Source organism: Odontesthes bonariensis, chromosome 5 (assembly GCF_027942865.1).
Source record: "Odontesthes bonariensis isolate fOdoBon6 chromosome 5, fOdoBon6.hap1, whole genome shotgun sequence".
Lineage (NCBI taxonomy): Eukaryota > Metazoa > Chordata > Actinopteri > Atheriniformes > Atherinopsidae > Odontesthes > Odontesthes bonariensis.
Window position 1 is genome coordinate 27,856,022 of NC_134510.1, and position 18,141 is coordinate 27,874,162.

Genomic DNA, 18,141 nt, shown 5'->3' on the forward strand with positions numbered 1-18,141 from the left:
AAAAAAGATTGGGAAGCTGTCTAAAGTTTAAAAAAGATAAATAAATGTAGTGCAATGATGTTCAAATAGTTTAAAAAGATGTAAAGCTTATGTTTAGTTGTAAATTTGACAGAACCTCAGATGTTTTTAAATATAGAGGAAAGAAATATAGATAAATAAATGGAGAAACAGAGGCAGCAAAAAGGGAATGCTGAAAGACAAATTACAGGGTTTAGAGCAACATATGCTGCATTCCAGACAACAGCGTTTGTGTGGGAAGGTCTTGCTTATTTCAGCGAAACGATGCTTAGGCTACGGCTACACGAAAACGAAACGAGGTTTTTTTTGAAAACGGGTACGAAAATTCTTGCGACCACACGGCAACGCGCTGCTGTAAAGACTCAGGTCCAGACGAAAACGGATGAAAACGATGAAACGATGCAGTACACACGCCACTGTGTCACGCCACGCTGTGAGACAATAGAGAAGTGTTAAAATTGGCTCACAGCGTCAACGTTTGACTGACGCAAAAACGTTTTAGCTGTAACAATGGAAACGAAACGAGGCCGTTTTCAAACTTTCCCACTCTGGAACCCGTTCTCAAAAACTATCGTTTTGGGGTAGTGGGAACGCCGGCTCCGTGTGGCCGCGACAACGAAACGATAAGAAAAAGTATCGTTTACAGTGAAAAACGTTTTCGTGTAGCCGCAGCCTTAAACAAGGATTGAGTGTTTTTAAATCGTTTACCCATCAAGAATGTGAAAATAGTTTGCTTTAAAATCCACAAAAGTCTGCAGTTTTGTTTTTAAAAAGGAATAAAAGGCGATGCAACACTGTAGTAAAGGTTCCCAACACTTATTTGACATATGTCCCTGACATCAAATTCAAAATGAGCATGTACAGTATTTCTCAAAATGTTTTAACATGTGATGTGTTTTGTACGATTTTCAATTTGCTGTTGAATTTCATGACACTTTGTATTTGATTTCACACAGCATCCCAGTCAGTTTACCTCGGTTGTATTATCTTCAAATCTTTTGCACATTCGCTCAGCTTGCTAACACTTTGTGGTCTGGCAGTGAGTGTGCTCGTCTTCTTTCCCAACATATTTTTCTGCAGTATCTTCCACTGAGTAAGCTTTCTATAACTGTCCTTCATTTCACTGATGCTACAGCTTTTTCTGTTCTTTGCCCTCCTTCCTCTGGCTGATTCCCTTGTCCCCTTTCCTCCATCCACCAGACCTTCCTTATTCTCTTTTTCAGCTTGTGGTATCTGTTTGTTCTTCAACTCTTCCTCTTTAAGCTTTTTTTTCCATTTTTTTTTTTCCATTATTTATTTTTTTTTTTTTTACATGTTGGAGCCGACCGAATTTAGAAAAAACAGCTTTGTCCTATAAATCTCCAATCATCTCACTGACTCTTTCATCTATACACATCCCAATGTAATCTCTGTCTTTCCTCGTCTCTTTTGTGTAGTCTCGTTGCTGTCAGAACATACTGCTCTACTTTGATGACAGCTCTCAGTGGCCATCTGTGTACAAGAGGTCTGAGAAGGTGAGATTCTGACAGCTTCTGCATCGTGACAAACTCTGATCAGAGAAAAATGCTGCCTATACACATGTTGCTGTTGTAATGAAGAGTCGTGGAATTAAATCTGAACGGTGTAACTTGAACTAAGGAATCACACATTTTTAAAATGGGAGCTTTTAATTCACAGGAGATCACTGTTTTATTGATGATGCATGCAACGATCAAGGATGGTATGATGCGGATTCCTTAGCACAAACTGGGACACCAGAGACTTCTGCCTGAGCTGAAACTGCTTCATTAAAAATTACATGATTATAAGATTTTTAAGATTTTCTGCAAATATATGCCAGCGTTTTGCCACAGCTAGCACAAAATTAAAGGCATGTTCTAATAAAATCTACATTTGGACACATTTTTAATGATAAGGCCGCACTGATAGGGTCCAGAACATTAAATTTGAAACAAAACAGTCATTATGAGGGTGAAATGCAGGCTTTGAACTTAATTTGTTCACATATGCAGCGATTCTGGAAGAATTACAAACCTATCTTTGTCCTGTGTAATCTGTAAACTGGGTGGATGGAATAGCTAGGATTTTTACTCCGTTCACCCAATATAACTGCGCACACTGAAATACCCTTGAAGCTGTAAGTCAGCACTTGAATCTTGTGGCTGCCCTTTTTATTAAAAAAAATCTACTGGAGTGCAAAGCCAATAATGGAAACAAAAGGAAAAAAAATCACATAAAAGACACAACTGTATGCCTTTAGACTATTTCTGAACTTTAGGAATATCATTCTGCGATACTCCATCTATGCAGAGGTCAGATGAAAGCTGTCTGATTTCATGATTTGAGATCGTCGCCTGTAGAGAGAGACAGAGTGGATTTATGATAACTGGTCTCTCCCTAAGCTATAGAAGCAGCATGCATCAATTCTTAATGTTTGCCTGCATATAGCAGACTCAGCTGGTACTAAAAGATGTAACATGATTTAGCCTATAAAATCAACATTGAATTGCTCTCACAACTAATGAATATTGTATAATGCAACGATTTATCATATGCAGACATTAATGCTCTCCGCTCACCCTTTTTTAAAGCTGCACTTAACCAACTCAGTTGTATTATATGCTATCTGATGTACCTGCTTCTTTTGCTTCTAAGTTAAGAATTGTTTATTAATTGTTTTAAGTTAACACATGTGAGCCCTAATAACAGATTCTTATGTGGCATTATGTACAGAAATGAAAAATCTATGCTAAAATGATTATGCGCAGTAAGAAATACTATAATATCGACACAAACACCTGTCACGTTGTGGCTCAATGCTGAAATCATTTGGGCAGTGGTGTCACTTTCTTCTGCCTGACATCATCTGACACACAGATGTGACACTGTGTTGAGATATTTCAGATGCACTCATGGGATTCCCAGATTCAAACACTCTGGCCCTCTTTCTCCACTTACCGTTAATAAGATGTCACACATTAACAAATCCATCACCGAAAAGACAAAAAGGTTTGTTTTTATTGCAGCAGCTGCAAAAGATAAGGGGTAAATGAAAGAACAATTGATTCGAAAATTTGGGTAAACACACGGGTATTTTATGCAATAATAATTCTGAGTATATAAAGGCTTTGTTGTGGTAATAAACCACAATGGAAATCATTTAGAGAGCAGGAGGGCCAATGGCCAGACAGCAAAAGAGACACAAAATAGCTGAACTTGAGTCGATATTTAACTCTTTGTCTGCGTTTTCACTTTCTGTGCAGTGCCCTTATTTCAAATGAAGACAAGTCGACTGAATAAATGTCCATTGGTTTTTAAAAACGCTGTTCCACAGCAACCACACTGACAAGGCTGCCTACACTGCAGATGTAGCTGCATTCATTTTTAGTGCGGGTTTTTAATTGAATTTTCCTTTGTCTGCTGACTGAAGAACTGCTACCAGAAGGAAGCCGTGCTGAGGCCTGAAAACAACCAGGTCATCAATCTCACCACACGTTACACCTGGTCAGGATGTGTGGTAAGAACACACACACACGCAAATATATTTACATATCTGCGCACGGCTGCAATGAGCAGCATGTTGTCCCTAAATGAAAAAAAACAAAACAGTATAATCAGATGTTTTATTTTATTTTTTTGTAAATTGAATTGAGCCCTGTATGTTGATGTACAGCTCAGTGAATCATGTTTTGAAAACCCTGATTTTAACCTTTCTTATTGATTATGTAAAATGTGAAACCAATAAACAGAGACACAGATACAGCGGGAGTGAGGGCTAACTGACCATAATCTGTTTTGTTTTTTTATTGTAGATGATGCATCCCAGTCTGACTGGGATGTTTTAAAAGATTTTCATTTAAAACATCCCAATTAATTTTTATTTTTTTTAACAAGAAACACAGCTTGTTTGCTTATTACATTAGAAGGTGTTCTTGCCTGCATGTTTATGTTGCTGTGGTGGTTAGTAGATCTTGTTGCCACATTTCAAGCTATTTTTGTGTGTGAAATATGCTCGTATCTTGATATCTCAGGCTCCCACGCTAGTGCGACAACCCCGTGTGTCTCTTAGGAAAAATGTGTTGCCTGTTTGGAATAACAACTTCCTCTGTGCACCGCCCCCTCCATGCATTTCTTCTCTCTCAGGTGGAAGGCGATGGCAACGAGGAGGTTCTGAGCTGCGTGGGTGGCCGCAGCTTCCGTTCGGTGAGAGAGAGATGGTGGTATATCGCTCTCAGCAAGTGTGGGGTGAGCACTGACCTCTGACCCTCCCAGACACTATTGCCTCTTTCTCCTTAACAAGGGCAGGATGATTGCCAAGTGTTTGACGTGGAGATGCGTGGACTGAGGGGGGCTTGTGTTCAAACCCACCTATGTATTTTCTCTATTCTGAAAGTTATTATCAGCGCCATCACCTTGTCTCCCCATTAACCCAAAGACTGATTACTCCTTAGAATACATAGTAATTCGGAGAGCTACTTTATTTGCTTGTCTTTGTATTCATGAAATGACTGAAGTGTGACTTGTTAGGTTTTTCAACATTAAGTCCAGGTTTTGTATATATATATTTTTTTCATTCATTCAAAAGACTCAAATAGAATTGAGGTGCAAGCAGCAGAAATTGATTTTAAAATGGGAAAGCTCAGGCAAAAATATGGGCATGCAGTCCGAGGAAACCTGGGTGATTTATGGCAACTTTTTGTGCAACCTCCCTATGAATTTTAAATCAACTTGAACACAAGTTTTGCCGCAGCGTGTGCTTTCTCTTCTGAGCATTTTGTGGCAGGCTATATTTTGAATAGGTGATGTTATGCAAGTGGGCACAAAAAAGTAAATGAATAAAAACCTAGGAAATAAAACCCTGTGACTTAAAGTGGGTATCTAAATACAAGATGGACAGATTTTTTTTCAAAACTGCTCTTTGATTACAAACCACCAGAACTAATCGCTCACATAATGTGTCTTAGAGATTTAAAATAATGGATAGCTGCAGCCCCAGTAGCTATGATGTGTTTGTTTGTTGATGTGCCTCTGGATCGGGGCACTCAACGTAGAAATCACGAGTCTGCGTAATGACAGCTCAGTGACGATAGAGGCTCCTTCGCCGAGGAGTACATGTGTTGTTGTTGTTGTTGTTGTTGTTGTTGTTGTTGTCATGTTCTGTGTGAGCAGTGTTTTCGTGGCGTTATGAAAGTGGGCGACAGAGTAAATAACTGACATTTCTGCTCAATGTGTATCACAGAGTGCCTGCTTACCAATGACATACTGTCACAAGAGTATGATCTGGATTCTGTGTGCAATTGTGTGTGAGCACTCATGCCCTTGAATATTTTTTGGGAGCTTTGTTTGTGACTGCGTTGGCTGAGGAGGGATATGATTAGAAAGGATGCGTCCCGCGGAGTGTGGTTTAGTGTCATGCCTGCGTCCGCTGAAAGACACGCTGCCTAATGCTGTTGGACTTGAGTATAAAAGCACGTCTCCACTCCCGCGGACATATGCACGCTGTGTCCCACAGCCAATTTCCACCCCTCGCTCAGTGCTTGCCTTCTCGCTTCCGTTTCGCTTTCACACTTCTTCATCTTTCCTCCCGCTGTCGCTCACAATTTTTGGCAACGTCCTGTTCTCTTTCAACTCTCTGTCACCAAGCTGTGAGGCGTGCCATGCCATTTCATATTTATTTACCTCTGTATCTCCTGCACCTCTCTGTCAGCCTGTTCTTAATTGTGTTTTTCCTCTCCATCACCCCATCTAATTGCTCTCATTTCTTTACCTCTCTTGCTTAATGCTTTTCCCCTGCCATCCTCACCTGTATCTGCCACACCATATTTACCTCTTGTTCTTGTTTCTCCCATCCAGCTGTACTTTCAATCTTAGTCTATACCTGTGCTGAGGTTGGTCTAAGTCCATGTCGGCTCACATTGAAAGTTTTCTAAGACCAGAGGGAGTCTGTCTGCTCTCAGTTCCCACACCTGCATGAAATAGAAGGCCGATCCTTATTTAACTCTTCCAGTCAAATTCACTTGAGAAATTATTGCAGGAAACATCATGACAGCAAATGATAATGTCATGAGAAGAAAAATAGTTGTTAAAAATTAAATTGAGGTTATCACAAACTACTGCGCAGAGGACCTGCGGCATGATGGTTTTTTCTAAGAAAATTGTTCAGATTTGACAAATGAGCAGAGTAGTTTCCTCTTGCCCTGGGTATGGATAAGAAATATATAATGGAAATATAGATTTTCACCTTTTTAAAAATATAGTCTTAAAAACATGAAAACAGACCTCTACCTTTTGCTAAACTATTTTGTGAATTACAGTGTAATCCCTTTTTGTTAGGACCAATTTGACACCCTGATTAGAAATTAAATGAAATACGGTAAAGCTCGACTTTGGGGCTTGCCATTAGATCCAGCATCTATTGTCAGGCCATTTAACCTTGTGGTCCTTCAAACACAAACCTTTCAATTGCTGTAATCAATTCCCTGTTAATGACACAAAAGCGCCTCAGCTGGGAACCAAAGAAGAACTGAAATTAGAGCAGCTGTTAATGGGTGCAGGCTTAAATAAACTGGCCAAAATGCTGCAACTGCCAGCTTGGCCAAGTCACTCATATTTATACAAAATGCTTCTTCTATAAAAGTTAGAAGCCGTGTCAAAGCCACAGCAGTTCAATTTAGCCCAAGTCTGAGGCAACATCCATATAGATCTCACATTGAGACTTTGTAACACTGTCATGTAGAGAGAATTCTTCCTCTGGGCCAGATGGGGGGCTAGTTTAGACTTGAAACGCCTCTGGAGACCTATAAATAAGGAATAATAACAGAATGTTATGAGTCTTATGGGAGATATATTCACTCGTATAGGAAATTAACAGGCTTGATGATTTGTAGATTGTGTTGCTCAGGGTGACTGCAGAGCACAATTCTTAAATGTGTAATTCTTATGTATTATTTATAAGTCAAAAGAAGCCATCTTATAGCAGCGGCTAGTGAGAACTATTTTTATGTCAGGTATTTTCATGATAATTTTTTTTTTTATCATGAAAGCACAAGATGATGGTGCAGAAGTGCTTATTGAAATAATCCGAATTCATCACCATATAAGATGGAAACACATCAGTGGTCATAACTGGGAGGCTACACTAAGGAAATATTTGCTTCAAAATGACTTAAATGAGTGTCAAACATTATTTTTCTCTCACCATATTTAAACTCAATGCTACATGTGGCGTTTACATGTGTATGACAGTTCTGTGTATGACTGTTCTGTGTATGATGTCCTGTGTATGACAGTTGTTGTACACAAAGTATGGCCGTTTGCAGGATTGTTTGTCTGAGCTTGTTGAAGCAATTCGCTGGCCTTGACAAAGCCCTGACCTTAAAAATTTTCAGGATGAGTTGGAGCACCAACATCGAGCCAGGCTTTATCACCTGACCTCTGTGCCTGACCTCACTAACGCTCCCCTGTTGGGCGGGGAGCAGTTCCCTGCAGCCAGGTTCTCAAATCCTGTGAAAAGCCTTCCCATAAAAATGACTGTTATAGCAGCATATTAGGGGCACTGCACACATATAGGGACACTAGTGTGATATGTTCTCTGGTTTTGGAGAATTGTTACAATATCTACAAAATAACCCAGATGGGGTTTTTTTTAGTGTTAACATCAGATTCATTCCGGTTGGACTTTTGTGACATTTGATTGGAACTATAAACTCTAAATTTCCAACCTTGACAGGGTATAACTCAAGAGAATGTCATCAGAAGACACATTAGAAACTTTTGTGTTTTTACATACATTTTTCATCAATACAAAAAAGGCAGCTTATACAGTAAACACAGCATATTTATTTTCTCATTCTAATCAAACATTAGACAAGAGACTTTTACAGGCTTTTAGTTCTGCTTCAGGTTAGAGAACTGCTGTGGAAGGGGATTTGCCATTTGTAGAAAAGAACAAAGCGAACCCTGAGGCCATGCTATTTTTTCCAACTTCGTGCATCTAACGGCTGATGGTTGAAAATGATCATTTCAAGGTTCGACTTCCCACCTCTGAGGTGACTGAATCCAGCACTGTTGCACTGGAGGCGTGGAAAATTAGAAACAAGAGCTCACATTAAAAAGTAAAGATTTGCTGTCTGAAAGGGGAATACAGGATCAAGTGCTTTTATTTTTGGTTCATCCGTCGTGGGGCTTGAAATCATTATATCTCGGCTTTTGCCTCCTAACTGCATAGGTTGTTCAGGTGTCGAGCATGCACACCTGTGCCAGTTGCACTGAACAGCCAGCTACATTCAAACACCTGTACTCCAGAGCAGCAATCTCAGAGGAGTCTCATATGTTCTTTTTAAGTGCAGTTAACAGCAGCACAGAAGAGCGCAAGATGGGTAAGGCTGTGCAGATGCCTGTGTGAGAGCACCTTCAGCTTGTAATATATCAGTACAGTAAAACAGATGCCTTTTTAAACTTGAAGAGAAGCATCAGCACCAAACTCATCCTTTGTCCCACAGAGAAGTTCTCTCCCATGCATCAATCGTTCTTCCCATCTTTGCATTTGCTTCTTTTCCCTCATTCATCCTTTCTCTCCACCTGTATTTTAAACTTTCCCTACATTACTCTCTTTTTCTCCCTTTCCCTTGCTCTTTGTGTCTGCATTGATTTTTGTGGCAGTGCACGCTCCATGCTTCTCACCCTTTTTGATAGAGGGAGTGAGATGGAGTCTCAAGCTGCCAAATGAAATCAAAGTCTTTTTTTTCCCCCTCCCTCTGTGTTCCCTCGCTCCACTGCAACAAGCGCGAACTCCATCGGCTTTGAACTCGCATGTGTGTGAAATGAGCTCTCTGTGCTCTGATTGTCAAACCATCTCTGTGCCCTTTCTCTTGTTCTTTGCTCTCTATTCCTCCATTTTTCTCACCTCACAAGTTCCCTTCAGTTTGATACTTTTTGTTTGCGCGAGTGCCAACATTAACATCATATCAGCAATAGTTTATCATGAATAGAGTGTTCACTTTCTCTGTGCCATTTCCACTTTTTTTTTTTTTTTTTAACATGCCACATGTGGTGTTCACAATTAGTCTGAATCTGCTTTTCACAGTGTTGGACAGTTCTGTCATGCACAAAGCATGGCCCTTTGCAGAATTGTTTGTCTGAGCTTTATGAAGCAATTTGCTAGCCTTCACAAAGCCCTGACCTTTAACAGTTTCAGGATGAGTTTGAGCGCCAACATCGAGTCAGGCTTTATCACCTGACCTCTCTGCCTGACCTCACTAATGCTTCCCCATTGGGCAGGTAGCAGTTCCCTGCAGTCTCAAATCCTGTGAAAAGCCTTCCCACAAAAATGACTGTTTTTGTGGGAAAGCTCTGTTTTTCTCACCTCACAAGTTCACTTCAGTTTGATGCTAAAATTAACATCCTACCAGCAGCGGTTTACCATGAAGAAAAACGTTTTCTTTCTCCATGCCATTTCCACTTTTTTTCTATTTTTTTTAACATGCTTTACCAAGTCTTCCAAATCTTTCTTAACATATTCACATATAACTACTAAATGCACCACTGACACATATATGAGCCTAACAAACAAGAGATTTCACAGTAGGAAAAGTTAGAAACAAAAGTAGCTCACTAACTGCATTAAGTCAGGAGAAACGGTTCTTATCTATATGATCCATCCTTCCTGTTAATCTGGGTCATATTCTCTCTGTCAGCACAGCAGGCAGAACAGCCTAGATTCCCCTTTTTCTTTCTCCTCTAACTGCTTCTTCTCACCAGGGGATCCTGAGGTGCTTCCAGTCCATCTGGGAGACTTACTGACTCATAACATAGTTATACTTGTAAATCAACACTCTGTTTCTTCCCAAGAAAGATGTGAATGATTTTGTCTTCATATATCAGAAAATGTCTGAGGAAATCTAAGTTTGTTTATTTTTATTATATATATTTCCATTGCATCAAAGTGAATACAGCACTGTTCTGTACCAGAGAGGAAGTTCTACTGAGGTCACGCTTTTCATCACATGGCAATCTGGTGTGAAAAATTGACAATTGGAAAAGTGGAACATTTCTGCTGCACAAAGTGATGAATTAGTGAGCTCAGAAAACATTATGTCATATATTCTGTCACCAAACAGGTCAAACCGTCTAAGGCATGGATGCCAGACATCTTGAGGTGTCCTGTGGGCTGGCAGCAGGATGTTGGCAGCAAATCATTTGGGTGGTGGTATGGGGCCTCTATGGATCTGACTTGTTTCAGCACATCATGTGGATGCTCAGTCAGATTGGGATCTGGGGGATTTGGAGAAAATAACTTGGTCCTTTTTATCACATTCCTTGAGCTTTTTCTGCCCAAACTTTGCACAGTGGTGGGATTTATTTTCCACCTGGGGCCTGACGAAAGCTGTCGCTGTCTGGGTGTGCTGTTGCTTCAGAGGGGTATGTTCTTGTGCTTCATCTGCTGCCATGTTTAGGTGGGAGGTAACTGTCAAAGTAACGATCACACAAATACCCAGAGGAACATTACAATGGCTGTTTTCGCAAAGCTCCAGATCCCAATGGAGATGCGCTGGAACAGGTCCAATCATGGAGGCCACACATGCAAAAAAATGGCTGCCAATATCCCTGTGCCAGAGATGACGGGACACCCACAGAGGACCACACCCAAGGTCAGAGCTGATTTGCCTCTGACCTTACAGAGAGAAACCAGCTCTGCACAGTAATCAGCAGATGGTTTTATTGTTGAGGGTGATCAATGTAAAAATTAATGTTGTCATGTCCTAATGAGATGATCAATGCTATTCATTTCACCCATCAGTGGTTTTCATGTTGCTGTTGATTAGAAGATGCTGTTATATCAGATTTTATCGGGAAAAAAACATTGCTTATAGTAATGTCCTTTTATTTCAAAATACTTTGGCTGTCTGTGTAATCTAGTGCACTGAAGCACCTACAGTTTAAATGTTCAGTGTTGATTTTAAGTGCGAATCATAATTCCTTGCTCAATACGCTCCATAAATTTCAATTTTCAGTATTATAGAGAAAAAGCAAAGTGTCCTGAGAATGTTTAAATATAAATCTAAAAGTCATTACCTCTCGCCGCCGGTTCAACCTGCAGGATTGTCCACCGCAGCATAAAGCATTAATCATATTTTGTACAGACCACACGGCCTGTTACAGTGAAAGAGAATATATTTTTAATCAAACCTGCTCCCACTCTCTTGCAGAGCGATGGCTTGCAGCTGGAGTACGAGATGAAGCTGACCAACGGCCAGTCTTTCTGGACGCAGCATTTCTCTGCAGATGAGTTCGGTAAGAGCGATTAGACAGAATGAGAGAGATTATGGAACGATTCGCCGATGGCACAAGCCAACACCACTTAGCATGGCCAATAAAGCACACTGCACTGAACAAATTGGAATAATGAAGGGACGGCTGAATGAATTAATGATGATAGATGAACTGAGAAGGAGGGATGAAAAGAAGAAGATGGCCATGAATCTTCTAAATGAATTATTCCTACATCTCCAATGCCCCCTTCTTATCTCACACTCTTCTTCTACTGTTACTGACTCTCTGTGTTCCTGAACTAATCCAATACCCTCATCCAGTACCCACCTCTCTGGATTTTCTTATTCCTGCTTTTTACCCTTCTCTATAGTCTCCCACTTTCTTCCATCTTGAAATTTTGAGAATTTTATTGACTTTCCCCTTTTTTCTAAATTTTCATCTCTCTTCCGTGTCTATCGTTAAATTCACATCATACATTTCTTTTTGTCTTCTCTTTCTTTATTCATTCGTTGCTCACAGGAATCTTGGAGACAGACATCACGTTCCTGGTCATCTTCTCCTTAGTGTTCCTCCTCTCCTGCTACTTTGCCTGTAAGTACCACCTTTTCTACTTAGTCAGATCTCTCTTTATCCACTTCAAGATGATTTATTCTGACTTTCAAAGCTCACGGCAATCGTAAAATGGACCTTTCATCAGCTGTTTTATAAAATCGGCATGTTTTCTTTATGGAATAGGAGTAAATTTTCATGTTTCTTAAGATAAGAAAAGATGAAGCCAGCGCCCATTTTCTCTGGAGGCTGAGAGTTTGTCAGAACAGAGCATATATAACACAGTTGCAGGAGTGAGAAGATGGTGAGAGCAGGGCTCAATTTTCATGTAAAGATGACTGATTGAGTTCAGAAGTCAGCAGCAGACTAAAGATTACTGAAGCGAGTTTGTCAAAGCAGAAATAACCCTGAAGCAACTGAAAACAGCAGCCCCAAGCAGAGTCTTAAAACTAAAAAGAAAATGTGCATTTCCAGGCTAACTTTATTTGAAGTTTTCTGTGTGGCCAAATATCTTAGTTTGTCTGAGGTAGAGGAGTGAAGAATGAATTGGTTATTTTCAAATACTCCAAATTTACAATTATTGGTTATTTCGCTTTTGGGTTAGAATATGATCTCCCCAAAATGACTAAACCTCTGGTATTATCATCAAACATTTCCCATTCTATGTCCAGTTGTGAGTAAATTGGAGTTGAGGACCTTCTCTACCTACAGAAAATGACATAGAACATTTTTTGCAATACTTTCAAAGATTATAAGACAATGAAGTCAGTAGAGGATTCTCATTTTTGGGGGAAAAAGGTTTCTTAAACAGCCACAATTACAACCGGCCAACTATGTGGTTGTACAAGGCAACAATGACAGGGTTTTAAAGTATCTTCTCCCCCACAGGCCAGCACTGCATGCCGGTGTGTTTTGTTAGTAAAACAGCCTGTTTAAATATTCATTTAGAATATTTCGTCTTGGTTCAGGTAGAGAGAACAGAGAAGATGTATTAGGCTTATCCAGAGATGGGCGTCACAAAATGGGTGCATACTAACAATCGCCATCCCCTTGTTCTTGTTGTCTTCTGTATCCCACTCTGTCTCTCTCTCTCTCTCTCTCTCTCTCTGTGTCCCCCCTCTCTCTCTCTCTCTCCTTCACCATCTGTCAGCATATCTCCATCCTTTTTATCTGTACCCTCCGCAACACACACACATGCACAAACCTCTGTCACCTCATTCCTTGTTTTCTTTTTCTCCCTCCAGACAATCTGAAGGGAAGACAGCTTCTTCACACAACCTACAAAATGTTTATGACGGCGGCAGGTGTGGAGGGTAAGAGCTTCTGTCCTAAACACACACACACACACACACACACACACACACACACACTCACTCACTCACAGGATGACAATGAGCCTCTTGCACTGCTGCAGCATCTCATACCTTAATCCGCACTTCAAGAGCAGAGATATTATCACACTTATTAGCCTCTGAATAGGAACTATTGCAAACAGACGTGCTACACTACAGTGTTTAGTGAAGCATGCTGTTAATGATGAACCCCTCCACTCTTCTCATCCTGTCGTCACGTCATTCTTCTAACTCCTTATCAAGCTTCCTTCTCTCTCGCTTGCTTGTCCCCTCTCCAAATCCCTTTTTGATTCTACTGCCTCCCCTGAATTCTCTTCCACCCTCTCCTCGTATCTCGCTCGAGCCTCTTTTTATCAATTCCTCTCCTTTTACTTTCTCGCCTCGCTTCTCCCCATTTCTCTCCCCTTCTCTTCCCCCTTCCTTATTATCATATCCCTGTCTCCTCTGTTCTATGTCTTTGCTTTAATCCCACATCTCTTGTTCCTTCTCTTCTGTAACGCCTGCTAACCTATCTCTTTCCACCCCTCTCCCTCTCTTCTTCCCTCCTTCACTTATGTTTCCCTATTTCTCTTCTCCCTGCATCTTTTCCACTTGCAGTGCTCAGCCTGTTGTTCCATTGTATCTACTGGGGCCTGTATGCTAGAGATGGAGTTGGCAACGGCAGCCTGAAAATACTCGGTGAGTTCTCCCCCGCATCGGTCACTCACCAAATGACTGACACTGCCTCTGCACTGGAAAATCACTCACCACCTGAGCAGAATGGATGAGTGGACGATGATGGATATGTGTGCGCCTGGAGAAATGTAATAGCTGGGTTGATGGGCGTAGGCAGGATCATGCATGACTTTATGTGACTGTGTTTGCGCAATATGTGTGTGGTGACCTGATTTTATTGTTCCCCTCTGATATCACAGATTCTGAAACCACAACCTAATTACCCCTTCTGTCTTTTTCTCATTCCCTGTCTCTCTCCACCTCTCTGTCCATCTCCAGGGAAATTACTGTTCTCCGTCAGTTTCTTGGTGTTCCTTCTGATGCTCATATTGTTGGGCAAAGGTTTCACTGTCACCAGGTGGGGGAGGGGGGGGTAACTTTTCTTTATGTGTGTGCGTGTGCATGCCTTTTCTACCATACTATGTGCCTCTTTGCGCACGCTTTCTACTGTCACATTTTGCTGATGTTTGTGCTGCCGCCGTCTCTCACTGTCTCAGTCATACCCCAGTCTCATGACATGAGACAATGCCAAAAGTGTCAGCTAAAAGCTCTGTTAGGACACTGGCTCTTGCAGTGTGGATGAACTAACAGATGAATGCCGCTCTGGTGTGAATAATAGTTGTTTTGAGGGTTTTATGTGAACAAAATTATCAGCTTTGGTTCATTGTTTGTTCTCTGGCAAGGCTTACTTTGTTTGGGTCAGGCAGTAAGACTGTGCAATAGATTATTTATGAGTGCTGTTCTTCACTGGAACATCAGTGAGTACCCATCCATCTTACACCTGAGTAGACGAATACCCTCCAGCTGCCACTAGTCATGCCAGTTCCTAAAATCGGGTTTTAAATTCGATTTATCAAACTGAACAAACCAAAACATGCAAATCATTCCCTTTTTTTCATATGAGAAAACAATTATGTTTTCACAAAAATCCTTAAAAGGCATTCAGTTTTTTTGATTCATTATCATCTAAACCACTGAACCTAGTTTAAAGATTTGCCTTATTTTGCAACTGCATCTATTTTAAATCTTTCAGACTGAGAAAAATCTGAGTCTGCAAGATTTCCAAGCTTCTTTTTTTGACTCTGGGATTAGAGCCTCTTCTGGGCTCAGAAGATTCTGTCATCACAGGACATATTACACTCTTTTAAAACCCCTCTGAATACACTCAAAACTGCATCACCATTAAGCTGAAAGCATGCCTCTTACCTGAGTTGTTGTCAGCTTAAAGAAAAAATACTCAACACATTTCTGGAGATGACTTAGACTATGCACAATGATGTTGGAGATGCTGATGACCGCTGCAAACAGAGGCATTCATTTTGCCTGTGCTCATGAGCCTGCAGCCATTTTAATGTTATAAAGAGTCATGATCAGAAGCTGATTGTATCTTAAGCTGCCTGCTAACATGAACATCAAATGCATGTCTGTGTGTGTATGTACATGTACACCTGTAACCCTCTCTTCATTTATGTATCTCTAAGTGTGTCCGTGTGTATTTGTTTCTGTCCTCCTCTAACGTGTGTGCAACCTCTGACTCTCCACACTGTTTGTCCCTGTGTGTCAGGGCAAGGATCAGTCACAGTGGGTCTGTAAAACTGAGCATCTACATGACAGTCTACACAATCACCTACGTCATCCTGTTCATCTACGAGGCGGAGGTACAGTACACACATTACATCACCCATGCACCACTGTAGTTAATGCTGAGGCTGCAAGTTTATTTTAATTTTTTTTTTTATTGATTAATTAATCTGTAATATCTCAGATTGTCTGATCATTTATCTCACACCACCAACGCTTGAATTTTTTCTGTGTAAAAGGGATGACTGTGTCCACTTTGATGACCAGAGAAATTTCTGGGAATCACAAATGCTGTCAGAAGTTTAAATTCCTAATTCAGGAGTTGATCATTTTATTAAGAAGTTTCACAGTCCACAATGTGATGCTAAGAAGGAACTGATGTAAACCCCGTTTTTTTCAGGGATCTACTGAAACCACAGAAGGGCTCTTTAAGCATGTAGTGCAATGTAGTTAAAGCAGCCAAAAACAAAAGCATTTAAGAGCAAAATGTCTGTCCAGGTCAAGGTTTTGGGACAAAAGGACAAGGACCAAAATAACATGCCAAGAAAGGACAAATTGATGGTTGAAATGGAAAAGAGATGTTTTTTTTTCTTTTGTTACCTAAATCCAACTGAAAACTTGGTTTGGGAGAACTGAAAGCAGAAGACGCAGAAACTACCAGCAGACAGGTGCTAGAAGCTTCTAGGTGGCTGCAATAAAGAATAAGAGACTTTTTTTTTTTTTAATCACATGCAAGCCTTTTATCTGTTGTTTTTTTTTATTTTTTTATTTATTTATTTTTTTACCAACTTTCTACATTTTTACATTTTTTGTAAATGCGACTCGGCAACAAACGCATCTATATATATATATATATATATATATATATATATATATATATGTGGGTAATCCTGCTAATCTACCTCCTTGTCAAATGTAAAACTCTGCAGTTAAAATAATCTATCACTCTTATGTTGCTCACTGAAAAGCCTCCTTCAGTTTGGATCTAAACTCCACCAAACTCTTTTCCTTCAAGTTTAACCTGACAGTATATGACATGACTAGAATTAAGATTTCTGGCCTGACATTGCTCGGTACAGTATCTGCACTTGCCTTATTGCGGTCTTTAGCTTTTTAATAATCTGATAAATATTCATGAAAGAATGGGGCTCGCAGATCATCGTGGGCTGTAATGGCTTTCTCTGTCAAGTAACTCATTACATTGATCCATCCAATTATGAAAATGCATCAAGTGGACCATAAAAATATAGAGAAATGTCTTTATGAGTTAGACATTTTGGAACCTGACGGGAGCAATCGGGTCACAATACATTGATGGCAGTGTGCATGAAACAATAAATCTTAGATCAATGTACAATCTTAGATCATCTATAAGGCATTTTAATAAGTTAGATTACTGACCGAAATACTGAGATCTCCTCTTTCTTTAATTCCCTTTGCCCTCTCTATATTCTGTATGAGAAGATGGAAACAGATTTGACCACCTATGATGTTGAGCACATGAGCTCATGAATTAGTAATACTCCCTGGAGTGTTAAGAGGTACATATATCTCTGCACAGTGGAGATGCTTCACCACTGGCAGATGTAAAGCTGGTGCATTTAGGGAACAGTAGATTACGGCCTTTGAATACAGAATGGTACTGACCCAATAGGAGAAGAGTGTCCTGGAAATATCTTTGCTATATTTAATATTAGAGCCTATAGCTGTCTCTCACACCACAAAACATGGTTCTGAAGCAGTATGATTTATCAGCCTCCTGCCCTCTTCCACAGGCCCTGCTATTAAAGAGCTCAAACTCAGGGGAGCTCCAACTAAAAATAAGCTAAACTAGGTTACAATTGGAACTGAAATGAAGACTTTAAGAGTTTCCCTGGTACTGGGCCGGCCTTTGGGATCTGCCAGGCTCTGGTTGGCTGGGTGCAGCCCAAGAAGCTCCACATGGAGCCATCAGAACTATTCATTATGTAGCAAGAGTAACCCTGTACGGCCCGTGCTATCCAGTCACTGGACTGTGAAATGCAATCCGGTGTCGGCACATGCAAGCACACACCCGCAAAGTTGTGAGCACACATGCTGATGACCTAGTTGTGGAGAAGTGTCAATGTCAAAGACTCGCATCGAGTGCAACAAGCTGAGTTTTGGCTTGGTCATCACAGTGGATCAGCTGAACCACGAGTAATCCATCTTACTAAATAGGACACAGGTTTCAACAAGATGTCACCAGTTGCCCCTTCTCTCCTTCGTATAAATGTTCTGCTGATTTTAATGTGTGCGCCATCTCCCTGTGCCAGTTCTTTGACCCAGGTGAAGTGCTTTACGCCTACGACAGCCCTGCAGGCTACGGTCTGATGGCTTTGCAGCTGGTGGCGTACGTATGGTTCTGCTATGCCGTGCTGGTGTCCCTGAAGCATTACCCCGAGAAGCAACCCTTCTACGTCCCTTTCTTCACCGCATACACACTATGGTGAGATCTGAACAGTTACCCCACTCTGCCCTCGCTGTGGGTGGTACCACCTGAGCTTGTAGAGCACAGGAGTAGAAAAAGACAAAAAAAAATATTTCTCTGCGTGAGGTCTCTTCAATTTGAATAATTTATGTCCTCTGTAAAAGAGTCCACAGGATGCCTGACACTATAGCTGTCCAGGAATGCAAA

At 40.7% G+C, this 18,141-nt stretch overlaps 1 protein-coding gene across 1 annotated transcript in view; it reads left to right on the forward strand.

Annotated features, from left to right (window-relative positions):
• Positions 1-18,141, forward strand: part of tmem145 (transmembrane protein 145) — a 41,184-nt gene that overhangs the window by 14,770 nt on the left and 8,273 nt on the right. Inside the window, exons 3-12 of the mRNA XM_075465972.1 lie at positions 1,455-1,532; positions 3,449-3,535; positions 4,162-4,263; positions 11,226-11,310; positions 11,809-11,880; positions 13,083-13,151; positions 13,788-13,868; positions 14,184-14,262; positions 15,469-15,562; positions 17,780-17,952. Of these exons, the coding sequence (XP_075322087.1) occupies positions 1,455-1,532; positions 3,449-3,535; positions 4,162-4,263; positions 11,226-11,310; positions 11,809-11,880; positions 13,083-13,151; positions 13,788-13,868; positions 14,184-14,262; positions 15,469-15,562; positions 17,780-17,952 (920 nt within the window). The remainder of the gene's footprint in view (positions 1-1,454; positions 1,533-3,448; positions 3,536-4,161; positions 4,264-11,225; positions 11,311-11,808; positions 11,881-13,082; positions 13,152-13,787; positions 13,869-14,183; positions 14,263-15,468; positions 15,563-17,779; positions 17,953-18,141) is intronic.